The 16,640-nt window shown below is 41.3% G+C and overlaps 2 protein-coding genes across 3 annotated transcripts; both read left to right on the top strand.

The window, feature by feature from the left end:
• The first annotated feature begins 138 nt into the window (after positions 1 to 138).
• LOC125890588 (acyl-CoA dehydrogenase family member 11-like) lies at positions 139 to 7,280 on the top strand. The gene is made up of 15 exons (XM_049579293.1): positions 139 to 164; positions 1,281 to 1,621; positions 2,790 to 3,013; positions 3,150 to 3,249; positions 3,680 to 3,797; positions 4,175 to 4,317; positions 4,415 to 4,567; positions 5,315 to 5,409; positions 5,530 to 5,629; positions 5,718 to 5,858; positions 5,939 to 6,031; positions 6,106 to 6,213; positions 6,314 to 6,485; positions 6,823 to 6,889; positions 6,971 to 7,280. Exons 2-15 carry the CDS (start codon positions 1,343 to 1,345, stop codon positions 7,083 to 7,085), a joined length of 1,908 nt encoding a protein of 635 aa, XP_049435250.1. The 5' UTR covers positions 139 to 164; positions 1,281 to 1,342; the 3' UTR covers positions 7,086 to 7,280.
• A 1,136-nt stretch (positions 7,281 to 8,416) lies between these two features.
• Positions 8,417 to 16,526, top strand: slc8b1 (solute carrier family 8 member B1). Of its 2 annotated transcripts, none has more exons than XM_049578306.1 (15): positions 8,417 to 8,814; positions 9,834 to 9,986; positions 10,513 to 10,565; positions 10,988 to 11,045; positions 11,261 to 11,366; positions 11,475 to 11,642; positions 12,402 to 12,515; positions 12,601 to 12,672; positions 12,764 to 12,894; positions 13,019 to 13,160; positions 13,279 to 13,400; positions 14,680 to 14,833; positions 15,598 to 15,678; positions 15,768 to 15,832; positions 15,957 to 16,526. In XM_049578306.1, the coding sequence occupies exons 1-15, from the start codon at positions 8,656 to 8,658 to the stop codon at positions 16,146 to 16,148; spliced, it is 1,770 nt and encodes a 589-aa protein (XP_049434263.1). In that variant the 5' UTR covers positions 8,417 to 8,655; the 3' UTR covers positions 16,149 to 16,526. The 2 variants fall into 2 exon arrangements, with proteins under 2 accessions (XP_049434263.1, XP_049434262.1); XM_049578305.1 differs by having other exon boundaries at positions 12,598 to 12,672.
• Positions 16,527 to 16,640: the final 114 nt, after the last annotated feature.

Genomic DNA, 16,640 nt, shown 5'->3' with positions numbered 1-16,640 from the left:
ACTCCAAGAAAGATATCTTAAAATCTGGGGAAATGAAAACTACCGAAATATCTCTTTATTGTGTCATATGTAATTTGAGTATAGTGACCCTTTAACTGGACTTTTACTTTGAAGGCGAGAGTTTGCCGCTGTGGTGAACGTAAACAGTGCTGGGCCAACTTCCGGTAAGGTTGCCAGTATTTCTATTACATCTGTGAAGCTTATATGTTTACTATGCTGATAAATCCGTTTTATTAAAGAAATTACAAATGGAAACTAAGTACTTATCAATGTAAACTGGGCAAAAGCGCCATTAACACGGATATATAAAAGCTTCGTAACTGTTAGTTAACGTTAGTTCACCGGCTGTTGATACTGTTGCAGAGCTCGGGTTATTTCTTAGGTTGCAGACAGAGTGGACACTACACTGCGCAGTTTGAAGAAGAAAGTCTAAGCTAACATTCAAGTTGGCAAAGTGTTGCCCGTGTTAACTATTAGACTGTAATTAAAGTAAAATGAAATTACTGAGAAGCTAATACCTGCTCAAAGAAGGACAGCGGAGTAAAATGAACTTTGACCCATTTTGGTGATGTAGTTTGGCATGTGTCAGGTTGTTTTCAGTGTAATGGTGCTGGACATTTTTTAATGAATATCAATCAACTATACAAAATGTGCTTTTATTTGGTGCCAGTAGATAACACTTTAACCCGGTGATGCTGATATTCGTTTATCTGCTTTTGTGTGTTTGAAGGTATGGACTAAACTAGGTAGAAAGTACTGCCAACACTGGCTGCTTATCGAGGAAATACCGTGTGTGTGCTATCAAACTGCATTTTATTTACATTTTATTTTACAAGGTATATTTGGTGGACATTTTAGCACTGTTTTAAATGTACAATATGTAAAAATATTGCTTCACAAGAGCCAGCAACTCACCACTGCACTGTGCTTTCTCTGACAGTGGCTCATTCAGTAGTCCTTTACAGATGTTCACTTGAGTTCCATGTTGGTTTGTGGTTTTCCATCAGTGTTTATGGTGACTGACTGATTTTAGGGGTGTGATAGTTTTGAATTATTATCATTATTGGAAGAAATGTCTATGTTGAAAATATTTTATTGTAGAAAAGTATTATTTAAATGTTACCTACTTCTAGGTAAAATCATTTGCATATGAACAAAGACATGCTGTATGTTTGTTTATATGTAAGTGTTGCATTAAATATTATATCTTGGTTTAGATAATCCTGTAAATTGCAAAATGATGTAAAACTAACATTTCTCTTTCCCCTGCCATCACACAGTTGAATACTTTATCAGCTGGTGCTCTGCTGACTCCTCCACCTCAGACTGCAAGCCTTGAGCCATGTCAGTGAGCTCACTTCTGCTGAACCGCCGTGCAGCTGTGGGCTGCTGCAGGGTGTTGTGTGGTGCTTCTCAACCACTTGTCCACGTTAGATTGGCCAGTGTAGCTGAGCCAGGCACAAGAAGATCCGAAGAAGAACAACTATGGGAGGCAGCAGGCTCTCTGCCGTTCTCCAGAGCCAAGATAGGATCTTTCTTTCAGGAGAGGCCAGTGCTGAAGAACCCATTTCTAGAGGATGCCTTGCTCAGGGGATACCTGAGGAGACACCTCCCCCAGGAGGTGAGGAGGGAGCAGCTATGCTTTTAGCTGCTGGTTGAAATATACTAGACAAAAATTACCCAACGTTGTGTTGCATTTTGAGCCTTAGTAATGACATATTAGTTGTTAAGTGAGAAAGAGCATTGAAGTTCAAAGTCCTGTGTGTAGGATTTGGGGAATCTATTGGCAGAAGTTCTATATAACATTCATAATTGTGTTTTCATTAGTTTATAATCAACTAAAAATAAGAATCATATTTTTGTTACCTTAGAGTTAGCCGTTTATATCTACATACAAAACGTGTCCTCTCCCACAAGGTCTGACATGTTTTTCTACAGTGGCCCAGACAAATCAAACACTGGCTCAAGATGGGGCCTTTCGCATTTTCGTGTTGGCCACTGTAGTTCTCCTACATGCTGCACTGGGTCCCCAGGAAGTGCAATGGGCTTTGAAGCCAATTTTCATAGTGGCCAGACAGTGGCATTACAACTTCTAGGTCCGTCATGTGACGCCATTGGGCCCAAAGAGACTTTTCCCATAGACTTACATTGTGAAAGAGATGTCTGTAAATCAGTGGATACATTTTTTTTTTTTTGAGTGTCACAACCCCTGTGAAGTGAGGATTTGATCCACTCTCTCTGATAACATTTTAAAAGTCTAGAAGAGCTGCATGATAAAATCATTTTATCCCTATTCAAGTTCATGGAGGGCTTTATAAGAAGTTAGACACTCGGCTCGCAAAACTCTGCAGTGTGCTTGCTCTTTGGGCCAAACAAACAGTAGATTGAGGTTCATTTATACTCGGGAAGTCGACCTTTTTTGGCTTCATGTGCCACTGAGCAACATTCCTAGGATTGAAGCACTTGACACCATAACCAGTTCTCTTAGTACATCCATGCTTGGCACACAGGAGAAGTTTCAGTTCTGCAACTTCACCGCCAGATGCCACTGAATCCAACACACTGGACCTTTCAGTAATGATGTATGTATGTATAAGATACATATTATATTATAATATTAAGTTTTGCTCCATAATCCATGCTACTAATATTTCTAAATTCCAACCAAAAGAACATGATTTGGTGATAGCTTGAGCCAACAACTGGACAAGATCTATCTTGTCAGACATAAATAAGATGAGTTCTTGTTCATAATCTGTGTGACTGTATGTATATAAATCTGTTCACAGGCAGCTTTCTCAGACCTGTGTGCATTTGGAGAGCGAGTGGCAAATGAGGTGGACGAGTGGGGCCGAGAGTGTGAGGTTTCTCCTCCACGGTTGGTGCAGTTTGACCCCTGGGGTCGCAGAGTGGACCACATTGTGACCTCCCCAGCTTGGAAACGTATGAAAGACCTGTCAGCACAGGAAGGACTGGTTGCCATTGGCTATGAAAAGTCATTCGGAGAGTGGAGGTCAGGAGACTGGTGTACTTCCTCTTTCAGTTTAGCTCACCTGGCATATTTCAGTTTCATACACATTTATTGTCAGTTTCAAATAGGAAGGTTTTGTTTCTAAATTAGGAACTAAGAGAACTTGTGTGTGTTATAGTCGTGTGTACCAAATGAGCAAGCTGTACATCTTCTCCCCCTCCTCTGGGCTCTACACCTGTCCTCTGGCTATGACTGATGGAGCTGCTAAAGTCATCCAGGTGTGTCAGAAAAAGAAATTAACTAACATCGTATACTGTATGTCTTAAAACAACACTATCATTATATTGGTGGAGAAACTTGGATCATCTGTTTGTGTTAGTTTAACAGTAGCTGTGTTTACATGCACGCAAGTAACCAGATTATCGCTGTGTTTCTGTAGCCTTTTAACCTTCATTTCTTAAAACCAATGTAAACAAACCTAATCCTGTTTTTAAACAAGAGCACGTCCATGTAAGAGGCAGTAACATTGCAAGGCTGCTGCAGGATGAAATGAAAGATCCTTTGTTGTAGCTTTATGCAAAATTCAATCCAAAATTAGAAATAAATAAATTGTTTACACAGCTGAACAGTACACTTTATGTAAAGGTCCCAGTAACCTCCTTTTGAGCTTGTAAACATGTGAGTGATATTCTGGCTGTGTATGTGAAGTCCATAGGTGTTTCGTGGCCAGTAGATGAAGCCTACAGTCGTTTGACCACCCGTCAGCCTGAACGTTTCTGGACGTCTGGACAGTGGATGACAGAAAGACAGGGAGGATCTGACGTAGGTCAGTAGTTTACATTATTTATTTCATTTTTATTTTCCTTTATTTAACCAGAAAGGCCCCACTGAGATACAGGATCTCTTCTTCCAGGGAGTCCTGGTCAAGATGGCAGCACAATCAACATAATCAGTGACACAGTCATCTTACATGAAGCAGTATCAGCTTCAGCCAACATATAAAAGGCTACAGTACAACAACTGTCTGTATTTGACGGAGCCTATGACAGTTGTTTAGATTTCATCAAGAAAAACTACAGAAAATGTTAATAAATGTTATAGTGTGCACTGACTATATGTCCCTGGAAATTTGATTTGACACACAGTTTATGCTGTGCAGAACAAGACTTAAATGGTGCCTCTCCCTGTCTTGCATCTCCTCAGCCAGCGGAACAGAGACGGTGGCTGTTCCCCAGACAGATGATTCATACAAACTACACGGCTTCAAGTGGTTCACCTCAGCTACAGACGCAGACATGACTCTCACGCTGGCCAGAGTGCAGGACAGAACAGGAGCAACCACACCGGTACTGCTTACATCCTCAGACATCAGTCCTCACTCTTCTTGACTGACTTAGAAAGTAATCTCACTGCACTGTATGTGTGCTTATCTCTGTCCCACAGGGCAGCAGAGGTTTGTCTTTGTTTTACGCAGAGGTGAGTAGAGACGAGAATGGCCGGCTGAAAGGTATTGAGGTTCAGAGACTGAAGGACAAGCTGGGCACAAGACAGATGCCGACTGCTGAGCTGCTGCTGGACGGCTTGCCGGCACACAGGGTCAGTTACAGGTCATAGTTTATTGCAGTAATGATAAACTTTAGATTCCTTGTCTGGTCCATGTAGATATGATCAATGTCCTCTGTTACAGCGAAGCCACACTTTTTAATATGTTTGAAAAGTGTGGCTACTTTTGCTGATTCATTATATTCCAAATAAAATAAGTTCCTTTAATAGACTGCTGTGCATAATAACACTGTTTTTAAAAAATAAATATATATTATGGGTGGTACGGTGGTGTGGTGGTTAGCACTGCCGCCTCACAGCAAGAGGGTTGCGAATGTGAGCGTGAATGGTTGTTTGTCTCTATGTGTCAGCCCTGCGATAGTTTGGCGACCTGTCCAGGGTGTACCCTGCCTCTCGCCCGATGTCAGCTGGGATAGGCTCCAGCACCCCCGCGACCCTCAAGAGGATGAAGTGGTTAGAAGATGAATGAATGAATGAATGAATGAATGAAATATATATTATGCTAGCCTGAGTTTTTTGGATTTGAATTTCCTTCAGCTTCAGCTCAAAATATTCTCAGATTTAAAAAAAAAAAAGAGTCTAAAAACAACTTGCAAACAAGCAAAAAAATACCTGTAGGCCTACCTTGCCCATAACATTTTAATTACAGCATGCTGCTGACTTGAAATCAAATAATTTCCATTTGCCATCGGCTATTTCTCCACAAATATGTCAGACTTCAAAAGATTTTCCTGTTAAAAAAACTGTAATTACAGTAATTACAATTCTTTATGTTTTCAGCTCTCAGAGGAAGGTAGAGGTGTGGCCTCCATAGCGAACATGTTGACGATAACCCGGATCCACAACAGCATCTCTGCTGCAGCTGCAATGAGAAGGCAGGAAAATACTCATACTACTGCACTGAGTCCTGCGCTGATGTCCAAAAACATACTATAAATAAGCTGATTAATGATGTGTGTGTGTGTGTGTGTGTGTGTGTGTGTGTGTGTTCACAGGGTGGTCCAGTTAGCTCGTGACTATGCCACCCGCCGCACTGCCTTTGGAAAGCTTCTTAAAGACCACCCGCTGCACATGCAGACTCTGGCCAGGATGGAGGTGACCTGGCAGGGCCTGAACAAACTACACAAACTCTATTCAAAGTTTCCCATCATGCCTCACTCATGCTTTCCTCTGACATGGACAGGTGGAGACTCGTGGAGCGTTCCTCCTGGTGATGGATGTGTGTCGTCTGTTGGGCCGAGAGGAAAGCGGCATGGCGACGCAGCTTGATGCACACCTGCTGCGTCTGCTCACTCCTGTGGTCAAACTGTACACTGGGAAGCAGGTGCGTTGCTCTTACAAGTGTGATAATAAACCCGCTGTTTTCATAGAAACCCTCATTGTTTTTCTTGTGCTGTGTCTCAGGCTGTGGCTGTGGTGTCGGAGGGTTTGGAAAGCTTCGGTGGACAGGGCTACATCGAGGACACCGGGTTGCCTGGTCTACTTCGTGATGCACAGGTGAGGTCAATACATAAAAATCAACAGATAGAGTTTTTGCAATCTTGAACTTAACCTGTCTCTTTCCTTCTCAGGTGTTGAGTATATGGGAAGGTACCACAAATGTTCTGTCACTGGATGTGCTGCGCTGTGTGGCACGTAGCTCAGGAATGGTTCTTCACGCATACTTCAGCCATGTGAAGGTATGCGGTCAGGGATTGTTCCTGTCAAACAAGTTCAGGGATACATCTATGACGGAGTTGAACAGGAATGTAATGTGCACTTGTTTTCTTCTCTTTGCAGTCCCTGCTTGCAGGTGCATCAAGTGTTTCCTCGTTGGCCCCGGCGGTGAAAGCAGTAAATGGTGCTCTCTCTGAGCTGGAGGGCTTTATTCAGTTAGCAGCTACAAAATCACCTAGTTACCTGGAACTAGCAGCGAGAGACCTGGCATACAGCCTGGCTCGCACTTACACAGGTAGGAACCACAATCACACATTCCCTCCTCTCCCTTAAAAAAGTACATCACTGATTTAGTGTTTGACTGCTATAATATTGGCTATGTCAACATTACAAGGCTCAAAGCTCAATTGCGAGTTTTTCCCGAAGTCTTATCATTCTACACTGCTCACATTCATGTTTGAAGTGACCCATATCTGACATCAGTGGGAACAAACCTCTGCACTGAAATGCCTCACATGCAACCAATAATGTCACACACACATGCGTTGGAACGTCAACAAAAAAACGCCACATTTGCAAAACAAGCATTCTGGGAAAAAAAATCAATGACATAGTGTTCTGTACATTAACAGGTGCCCTTTTCATCGACCATGCATGTTGGAAAGGATCCTCTTCATCTGACACCTATGCAGCTCTCAGGTAAAAAATAAATAGATAAATAAAAGAACGTTAGATTTATACTTCTTTTATTAAAAGCCGATTTTTATTTTCCTTTATCAGGTGGTGTGAACAAGACTTGTGTCCTGTGGCAACTAAACAGGCGAGGGGCTGCTATGAACCCAGCACAGCACCACTTGATGCTGCGCTGGTGTATGACCGACCTATCCAAGACTGAACTGTTCATAACGGAGATGACTAAGGCTATGTTTTATAAAAAGTGAAACACAGAAATCAAACTGCAAATCGAGTTTCTAATACTATGTAGTTCTGTCAATGTGAAGCATTCATGTAATATGGTATTTATTATATTTCTAAGTCTACAATCAATCAATAGTTTTGTCTGCAATAAATATGAAACTATAGATGCACATTTTTTGTAGCATTATAGTGATTTTTTTAGAGGCCTGGATGAGTGAAAAAAAAAGTGAAGTGGATAAATAAAACATCAGCCTAGGCTTTTTACATTCATAGCCATGAATACTTCAAACCACAACAGATATACAAACCACATAATCACCTGTGCACAAATAGTGTTGGGAAGGTTACTTTTGAAATGTAAGGTGTAAATGCTAATAAATGTATGTAAATGTAATCACTAGTTACCCTGTTAAAAATGTATAAAGTAATGTCACTATTTTAATAACTTTCTCAAATTGATGTACCTTATCTCTCATTTGATTACTTTTCTAACAAGAGCGATAAAGCTGAAAAAATGCCCTGAAAAAGGTCATGTCAAAAGATGGCATTCCTGCACAGCGAAAAGATGCAAAGCAACAGAATGAATGTTATATTCTACATATAAACTTTTACCGAAAAAATTATATTCCAATATAACCCCTTTGTAGTCGGCAACATTTTAATTAGTAACTGTAATTTCATTTCTTTCTTTTTCTGCAGTATCTGTAATTTATTTCATCTATTTTGTGATTTAGTTATATGTAACTAGTTAGATTTAACTTGTGTGAAGTCTACATGATACTTAGCACAACAAGTCAGGCATTTAGAGCAGGAGGGGCTGAGTACATGCTGCCTTCCTGGCTATGGGAGAAAATGCATGCGTAAGCTCCAGACTGTGAAAAACAGTCTATGTCTATTTATACAGTCTATGTGAAAAACGTGAACTTTGCAGTTTCGCTTAATTTTTACAATTCTGTTGAACTGTACTTTTTATGTTTTTATTAATTATTTTGTGTCTTTACTCTGTTTTATTGCGCCAAACTGTATATCTGAAATTAAATGAGTGCCAAGTATGCTAAAAGATACTACTAAATGATTAAATGGTGTACAGCATTTGTTCGAAAATAAATTAATAAATAATGTGAAAAGAATGTGTACGCCCACTTAAAGTTTTTCCACTTCTCTATATGTTTTTTTTAATCATTAATATTTTGTATTTGGGTATCCCTTTTTTTTTTAATTTGTTTCTTTGTTTGCTTGTGGAAATTCAGATTTTTCGCGGTGTCCCTGAAGGCAGCACACGTCTGGTTGGGAAAACAGTAGGTGGGGTTTCAGGCGAAGGTGAACACAGTGTACACGGACCTGGAACATGAGTAGTGCTTAAAAAAAGACCTGAAGAAAATAATCAGAAATATTAAAGTGAAGCTAGGGCTACGACAACAGCAGCGACGTTTATTTGAATCCGTTTTCTGGCTTTATTTAGGCTAAAACGTGCGGATTGTAGGAGTGAAACAACCCACCACAGTCCTGTCCAGCAGAATGGACGCAGCTCCAGGATAAAGTAAAGCATGTCTCCTACTGTTTACCTGTCTCTGCTGCTGGTGTTACTGTGTCACCAGCGGGTCACCTCGGGCTCACATGTCCTCAGGAACCAGCCTGGTGTCGGAATAGCCGGGCGGTCTTCAAACTCCACACTAGTCACGATGTATCACAGCAGCAGCGATGAGGTGAGTGAGATTTATTAACCACCAAATCAACATGTTCACTGGCATTTATGTGAAATGTAGCTGCCACGTGTATGTGTGTGTTTGTGCTGGTTGTTTACTGGTAAACATCTGCGCGCAGTTTGATTTAAAGCTGACAGGTTGTCAGCAGGTTTTTCCAGCTGTCACATGATTAGTGTGGTGTCATGAATGAAGTTTAACAGCTCTGGTAAATGTGGCACGTGCGTGTTCACATCAGGGCAGATGTCATGTCCTCCAGGTACAGGTGGTTAGATAGTGTAGTCTACACTGAGGTGATAGTGTGGCTGAAGATAACTGTTTCCTACTTTACTCCCATTCAGATGAAGGCCTGTGTATGTTTGTCTTTTCAAAATAAAACCAGCATTGATTAAGAAATAATAAGAAATCCCATCACAATTAAAGAGACCTCATCAAGACTGGGTTACCAACCAGGCAATGCTGACCCCAGATACTCAGGGTGCCCATAGGACCCAGGTCCACTGTGTATCAGTCTGTGGTCATTTGTTTTGGGGAATATGCACCACTAAAGCACAATATAGGAAGAAATGGAAAAAAATTAGGCCGCTGTATGCAACGCTACATAACAACAAGCAGGACTGCTTTTATATATTTTGCAACAGTGCAGTGAAGCTCTTTTTTGTCAAGCATTTAATCTGCTGGAATAGTTTCTATTTTATCCTTAGTGCCCACTCTGAATTGATATTATGTCTACCTGCTGCATATCCCTCAATAATTTTGTGTTTGATTAAATTACATCAACTGGTTGTCTGCTAAGCAAAATATTACCAAGTTTCTACATGTTGTTTGGAGTGTGTGGTGTATCTGATGGGTACTTGACACAACAAGATACACACACAATGAGATAAGGGGAAAACGGGGACCCACTGATCAATTTGAGATGTTAAAAATGTATATTGTGAATGAATATATATAGTCTGAGGTGTTTAGACAAATAAGTAGGAAAACTGATGTCTGTCTTTTCTTCTTGTTTGTTTGTTCAGTGTGACCATGTGATGAACGTCAGCGCTGCAGACCGCTGTGCGTTTGTGAAGAGTACACCAGACTGTAACATGGAGGATGGCTTCATTAACTACCTTAATGTGGCTTTCTGTCTGCTTCGGCCCAGCCTCACACCTCTCACCATCACTCTCTGTGTAAGACCAGTGTGTGTGTGTATGTATGTGTTAGGGTGAGGACAGTTTGAAACTCTGCTGCTCAGCACCAGCTGATCTTTTGAGGAAGATGACTTTGCTGTGGGAGAACCAGGAATTTTAAAACTTCTGATTTACCACAATCAGTCATTTCACTCTTTGCTAAATCATGGATTTTTGTAAGAAAAACTTCCTGATTTGCCCTCTTTACATCACAGTAAATCAAACTGTCACTCTGAAAACAGCATTAAGTACATTGTCTGGGGGAAGAACAGACAAGGGAGATTTTGCTAAATCTACCAGGGAAAATCTGTCAGTGTAGTAAGTAGTTAGACCACACTGCAGTTTAGGAACAATAGGATCAGTATGGTCAAACAAGGCCATGTTTTTACAGGGTCAACTTGTTCAACCTGGTTCTTGTTTGTAGAGCATTTATCTGAGAGCGACAGACTCAAGCAGCACTTCTGTCCTCTCTGAGTGTGTGTTAAGAAACCGTATCAGACCTTTACTTTCCTCTGCTTCTCCACAGATTATTTGGCTGTTCTTTTTGTTCTTCATTCTCGGGCTCACAGCATCTAAGTTGTAAGTGTCTCTAGTGTTGCCATTGTCAATATTTGCATCCCACAAGTTCCCCTTTACATGCCAGCAAGCTGAGATCTTTCATTTTCATTGATTCATTCCAGTCATGGCGAGTGTTACGCCATATATACCAGCCCACATGTGCAGACTACACACACATTCATGCCCACAGTGCGGTCAGCTTAAAAGTCACATGAAGAAGAGTCACGTGACTGTGGAGAGTTTTTCATCAGTTTCACTTGAGTTGTGAGATTTCCTCAAAGGAAGCACAGTTTGTTATGCCTTTCATACCACCCACCCCCACTTCACACACTCAAAGCACGTGCCCTACAGTGGCTCAATGACAGAGAAGCAGCTATATGTTTGATGTAAAATGAATTTCTCATGAGCATAATCATTTATTCTTTGTAACTGTTTCTCCCCAGTTTCTGTCCCAACCTGTCAGCCATCTCCACCAGCCTGCACCTCACTCACAATGTGGCTGTATCCTTTTTCTGCATCCACTATACTTCCCTCAGAAGTTCTCACTTTGATATATTTATATACAGTCAGCACAAAGCAATCAGACTGGTGATTCACCAACACAGTTCCTCTCAGTATGATTTTTGTGGTTTCTCCATCTACTTTCTCCATTTCTGTCCATGCTGTCAAATGATATTTAGTGAAGAATATTTTCCTTGACTGCTGTTTGTGCTGAGGGTGTGACGTTTCTGGCTCTTGGTAATGGAGCTCCTGACATCTTCAGTGCCATGGCAGCTTTCTCCCGCCCACACACTGCCGGGCTGGCTGTCGGAGCCTTATTTGGTAGGTGCAGCCTCGCACACCATAAACAACTCAAGCTTTTCATTATGAAAAACTGGTTTGCCTCATTGTAATCATGCTCGATCTCTGTCTCCCTCCCTCTGTACACAGGAGCTGGTATATTTGTCACCACTGTAGTCGCAGGCAGCGTGGCGCTGGTCAAGCCTTTTGCTGTAGCCTCCCGTCCATTTCTGCGTGACGTCACCTTCTACATGGTGGCGGTGTTTTGGACTTTTGTCATGTTGTACAGAGGAACCACAACACTAGGAGAAACACTAGGTACACACACACACACACACACACACACACACACACACACACACACACACACACACACTTTCTAGCTTTTTGGGGTTTTTTTTTTTGCCTTATTGGTCCATTGTAAGAGGCAGTTTTAATCGAACGTCAGTGAAATATTTGCATTGTATGTTGGTTAATTTGTACAATTAAGATTTATTCTTTTGGATAATAAAATTCCACATTTAACACACTTAAATGGTTTTGATTACCTTTACAGCTTCAACACTTCACCCCTGCGTCAGGGTCATTTCTTTGTTTTAGTTAACAGTTAACAGATGGTTTCAATGAGTTTATTTGAAGTTTAGGCCACAAGCCAAGAAAAAAGAGAAGCTCCTACTTCGTTAGTAAATTGATGCACCTTTTTGTAACTGTAAAAATCTAAAGTCTTCTGGGACGTATCTTTTTATTTTCCATCTAAACAAGTTTATTTACTTACACATGTAGAGGATTTTGCAGCCTCATAGGGTGGTGTGTGTGCTCACTTGTTCTGGTGCCAACATCTACAGCCTCAGACTGCAATCTCAGCTATTTTCTGACCGAAAACAATCCCAGCGTGCAGTTCCAAAAGTCGCCCAGCCATACTTTTCTGTGAATCACCTACTCTCTGGTGGCACATATCCATTTTTAGATATTTCCACACAAACAGCAAACTATATAGAGAGTATGTTGTGTATGTATAAAGTGATTTCTCACACTGTGACATTTTTAGCTTCACTTAGCTCCATTTCCTTTTTCTAGGGTACATTGGCCTCTATGTGATATATGTGTTGACTGTTATCATCAGCGCGTACATCTACAACAGGCAGAAACATTCAGTGAACTCCAGTGTGCGGAGTACTGCACATGTTCCAGGTTAGAAACCCAAATACATAAAGACGAATAAAAAATATATGGTTTTCCACAATTGCCACTGATGGGTTTTTTTTCTTTGCAGCAGAGTTTCACTCATCCGACTCGTCTGATGATGATGTTCCCTGCCTGACTGGAGGAACCATCCAACAGGAGTATGGTAGGAATTCTTTAAGCCACATTATGAGAAGATACACTAGGATTTTTCTGCATGACCAGGACAATAACATGCATGTGTATGTGTGTTTCAGAGTCAGAGTACAGGCCGCTTTTGCCTTACTCAGAGTCCACAACTCAGATCCTGCTGCGCTCTCTGAACCCGGTGGACCTCAGGAAGTGGCGGAGGAAACCATGGAGCTGGAGAGTCCTCAAAGTACTGAAGGTGTGTGTGTGAGGATAGACAGATACAAGGGGGAAGTGGAACAAACCCAGTGTCTGAATGAATCTGGTTGGCACACCAAGTGAAAGGAGTGAAAAGCTATTTAAAACTGTCCTCCACCAATCAGACACCACTGGAGGTCCTGCTGTTGCTCTGCATCCCGGTGGTCGACCCCGATAAAGAAGACAGGAACTGGAGTCGTCCACTGAACTGCCTTCATCTGATCACCGCTCCTCTGGTGTGTGTGCTCACCTTCCAGTCTGGGATATGTAAGTGCAGCATGACATACTGTAGCAGCATAATCTTAATTAGGTATATAGGTAAATCATCACCCAGCTATTTTTTAAATTCTTTTTTTAAATCTTTTTTTCTTTAACTAATGTCTAGATGGAGGCTATATGATCCATGGAGAGTTTCCCCTCTGGCTGCTGGTGCTTCTTCTGGGACTCTTCCTGTCTGCTATTGTCTTCTGCACCACCACTAATGACTGTCCTCCCCGATACCATCCAGTAAGTCTTTGTGGAGATTAAAAAGGAACAAATATTATCCAGAATATGCACCTTTTTTAGAGGTGGGGTAGGCAGGGGTTGTAGATTATCACCCTCAGTTCTTTTACACATCAGACATACACATCAGAGGATATAATCATCACCCTCATTGATTGGCACTTGCGCTCAGGGGAATCCCCACTGCTGATTAAGTATTTTTTATTTGTCTAAAAAAACTTAAGTGAATTTAGTGAGGTCAAGGTTCACATTACCCACAATGCATTGCAGGTATGCATTTGGTGCAAGAAAATACATCCCTAGTTAGGTAGCAGTGATGTGGGTAAAACTCCAGTTGCTTACCACTGAAGGAGGAGAAGATGAGTAACTTTGAAAATAGATAGAATAATAAAGTTTACATTTTTCTAATAGTATATCTTGTAGGTCTGTATAGATGGGCTTGCATGTATATAGGTCCACTAGTTACAAAATTATTATAAAAAATCTCACTGATAGCTTCATATTTTACTGAAAAAATGGCATTTAACTACATTTTAATTGCAGTTAATATTTACACAGATTGCTGTAGCTACTTTTCAGCTTGTGTGATTTCTTTTAAACATTTTCTGTAAAAATTATGTAAAAAACCTGTAGGAGTAACAGTTAAGATAATCATGATACAGATCAGAACAGAAATTTCTAAATCAAAAACTGATGAAGCTAAATACCAAGTGCCGGCATATTGCAATCATTGGCAGAAGATGCCTTCACCTTATTCAAATAAGTCTACAGGTGTTTCTGACTATTTGTTATAAGAACTAATAGTGCTACACTCACAACTGGCGGTCAATCCACGATAGTTTGGGCTTAAAGTGAACAAGAGCAGGTGCGTTCCGTTTCTATCCTCCACTCCTCCCCCACTCACTTTCCCTCTGCTCTTTATTTGGCCTCTGTGTGATATAAGGTGTTAAGTCATACTAAGGGCTGAGGGTATATTTAATAAGGGGAAGTGGAACTTATTATGAAATGCAGAGTTGGGCATAAAACAAAGCACCGGACAAACAAAAAACGTGACCCGATAGTGGCGCTAGATGAAAAGTCAGGGGATCACCAAATAAGCTCGATACGTCTTTGCGAGATAGTACATATTCATCATAGTTCATTCATTCTTAAAAATCACTGCTCTTAAAACATTTTTGTTACCAGACTGGGTGAGTGTAGTGTGTCATTCATGCTGTTATGGTGAAATATGCTCTGTTGCTTGTGTGTATGTGATTATAAGTTTGCCTTTGTCCCTTTCCAGCTGTTTGCTCTGTTGGGCTTCATAGTGAGTGCAGGGTTGATCAGCGCAGCGGCCTCTGAAGTGGTCAGTCTTCTGCACATGCTCGGTGTGGTGCTGACTCTCAGCAACACTGTCCTGGGGCTGACTCTGTTGGCCTGGGGCAACAGCATAGGAGGTGATATTTGTGAACCTATTTCTTTTTTTTCCCAAATATATACAAATGTGCATCAATCAGCCAAAATCTTAAAACCACTGTCAGGTGAAGTGAATAACATTAATCATCTTGTTACAATGAAATATTCTGCTGGTAAACCCTGGGTCCTGGCATTCATGTGGATACTACTCGACACGCTCCACCCACACAAACACTTTTGCAGACCAAGCACTCCCCCCCATAGTAATGGCACTTCCTGGTGACAATGTACCCTGCCACACCCTAAAAACTGCTCGGGAATGGCTGGGGGGACGTGGCCTCCAAGTTTCCCAGATCTCAATCTGATCAGCATCTTAAAGACGTGCTGGTACTCCAGAATGTCCATGTTCTGTGTCCATTGAGTCCCTTGGATTGCGAGATGGGGTACCAGCATGTGCCACAGATGCTTGATCAGATTGGGATCTGAGGAATTCGGAGGCCAGGTTGAAGTCTTGAGCTCTTTGTCAAGCTCCACCAGCCATTCCTAAACAGCTTTTGCGGTGTGACATAGTGCATTGTCCTGCTAGGGGGCAACTGCCACCAGTGAGTGCCGTTGCCATGAGGGGGTCACTTTGTCTGTGACGGTGTTTGGGTGGGACGAGCGCATCTAGTGGCATCCACATGAATGCAAGGACTCAAGCACACTATACTATAGCATTGTAACATTTTCAATGTTTGATTAGTGAATGTTTGTGCTTAAAATCTTACAACTGTATTACTCATTTGTATGCATCTCTCTTTTTCAGACTGTTTTTCTGACATCACCATCGCCAGACAAGGTTATCCACGGATGGCCATATCTGCCTGCTTTGGAGGCATCATTTTCAGTATCCTTACTTCAATAGAAGAGTGTGTCAGTATAAAACATGACTTATATAATAGTGACTGTTGCCGTCCTTGACTGTATTTCCTTTAGACATGCTGTTTGGAGTGGGTTTAGGATGTCTGGTGCAGATGGTTAAAACACACTCTTATGTGCAGGTAATCTCCTCAAACATACGATTGAGAGTTTCTAATTATTTTTAAATGCACAGAGAATTGCAAATACATGAGACTGTTTTGAACCCATGAATGTGTTACACCTTTGTCTCTTTCTCCTCCTCAGTTTGAAGTAGAGGGTTTGCTGACGTGGATTCTCGCAGGATCTCTGGGTTTGTCTTTGGTCCTGTCCTTCGTCATCGTTCCACTGTGCCGGTTCCACTTGGGTCGGACATACGGGATCTTTCTCCTCCTCTTCTATGCCACCTTCCTTCTCATTGCATTGCTAACAGAGTTTGGCAAGATCCACATGGCGTAGATCTGACTCTCAGGCCAATCTGAAATGAGGGACATCCTCCTGTAGTGCAACATGACACACTGGAACAGAATGACACCATCTTCTGCACATAATATTAATGCACTATTTATACAAGAGTCATCGGTACACTTTGTGCTCTGACAAATGAATGACAATGTTCTGCTCAGGGAGAGCTCAAACTGATCACACTGTGCCTTTATTCAACTTATCGTTTGTGCTGGAACTGTGACGGCACTTTGTGAGTCCAGAGGGAAAATACAGGATGTAGAAATTTATACTTTAAACATTGTGAATTAACTAAAAAGTACTGTAAATCAAAATGTTAAAATGAACCTGTACAAAGCTTCTTTTGGGGCATTAAATAATTTTGTTTTGGTATTTGTTTTTACAGGTCCTAGTAAGGTTATGCTGGTGTGTGTTAAATTATACATTATCAGTAAATAAGCCTGCAGCTTGATATACAGCAAAAATACATAAATGCCCATGACAATT

This window comes from Epinephelus fuscoguttatus, linkage group LG6, assembly GCF_011397635.1.
Source record: "Epinephelus fuscoguttatus linkage group LG6, E.fuscoguttatus.final_Chr_v1".
In the NCBI taxonomy this organism is placed as follows: Eukaryota; Metazoa; Chordata; class Actinopteri; order Perciformes; family Serranidae; genus Epinephelus; species Epinephelus fuscoguttatus.
This window is presented reverse-complemented; position numbering and strand designations above follow the sequence as displayed.

Bases quoted from the DNA above. Each gene is read 5' to 3' on its own strand.
- slc8b1 (XM_049578305.1), top strand. From the start codon at position 8,656: ATGTCTCCTACTGTTTACCTGTCTCTGCTGCTGGTGTTACTGTGTCAC. The intron at 9,987-10,512 runs GTAAGACCAGTG...GCTTCTCCACAG, and splicing joins CTCTCACCATCACTCTCTGT to ATTATTTGGCTGTTCTTTTT. The intron at 12,673-12,763 runs GTAGGAATTCTT...TGTGTGTTTCAG, and splicing joins AACCATCCAACAGGAGTATG to AGTCAGAGTACAGGCCGCTT.
- LOC125890588 (XM_049579293.1), top strand. From the start codon at position 1,343: ATGTCAGTGAGCTCACTTCTGCTGAACCGCCGTGCAGCTGTGGGCTGC. The intron at 3,250-3,679 runs GTGTGTCAGAAA...GTGTATGTGAAG, and splicing joins GAGCTGCTAAAGTCATCCAG to TCCATAGGTGTTTCGTGGCC. The intron at 5,630-5,717 runs GTGACCTGGCAG...TGACATGGACAG, and splicing joins AGACTCTGGCCAGGATGGAG to GTGGAGACTCGTGGAGCGTT.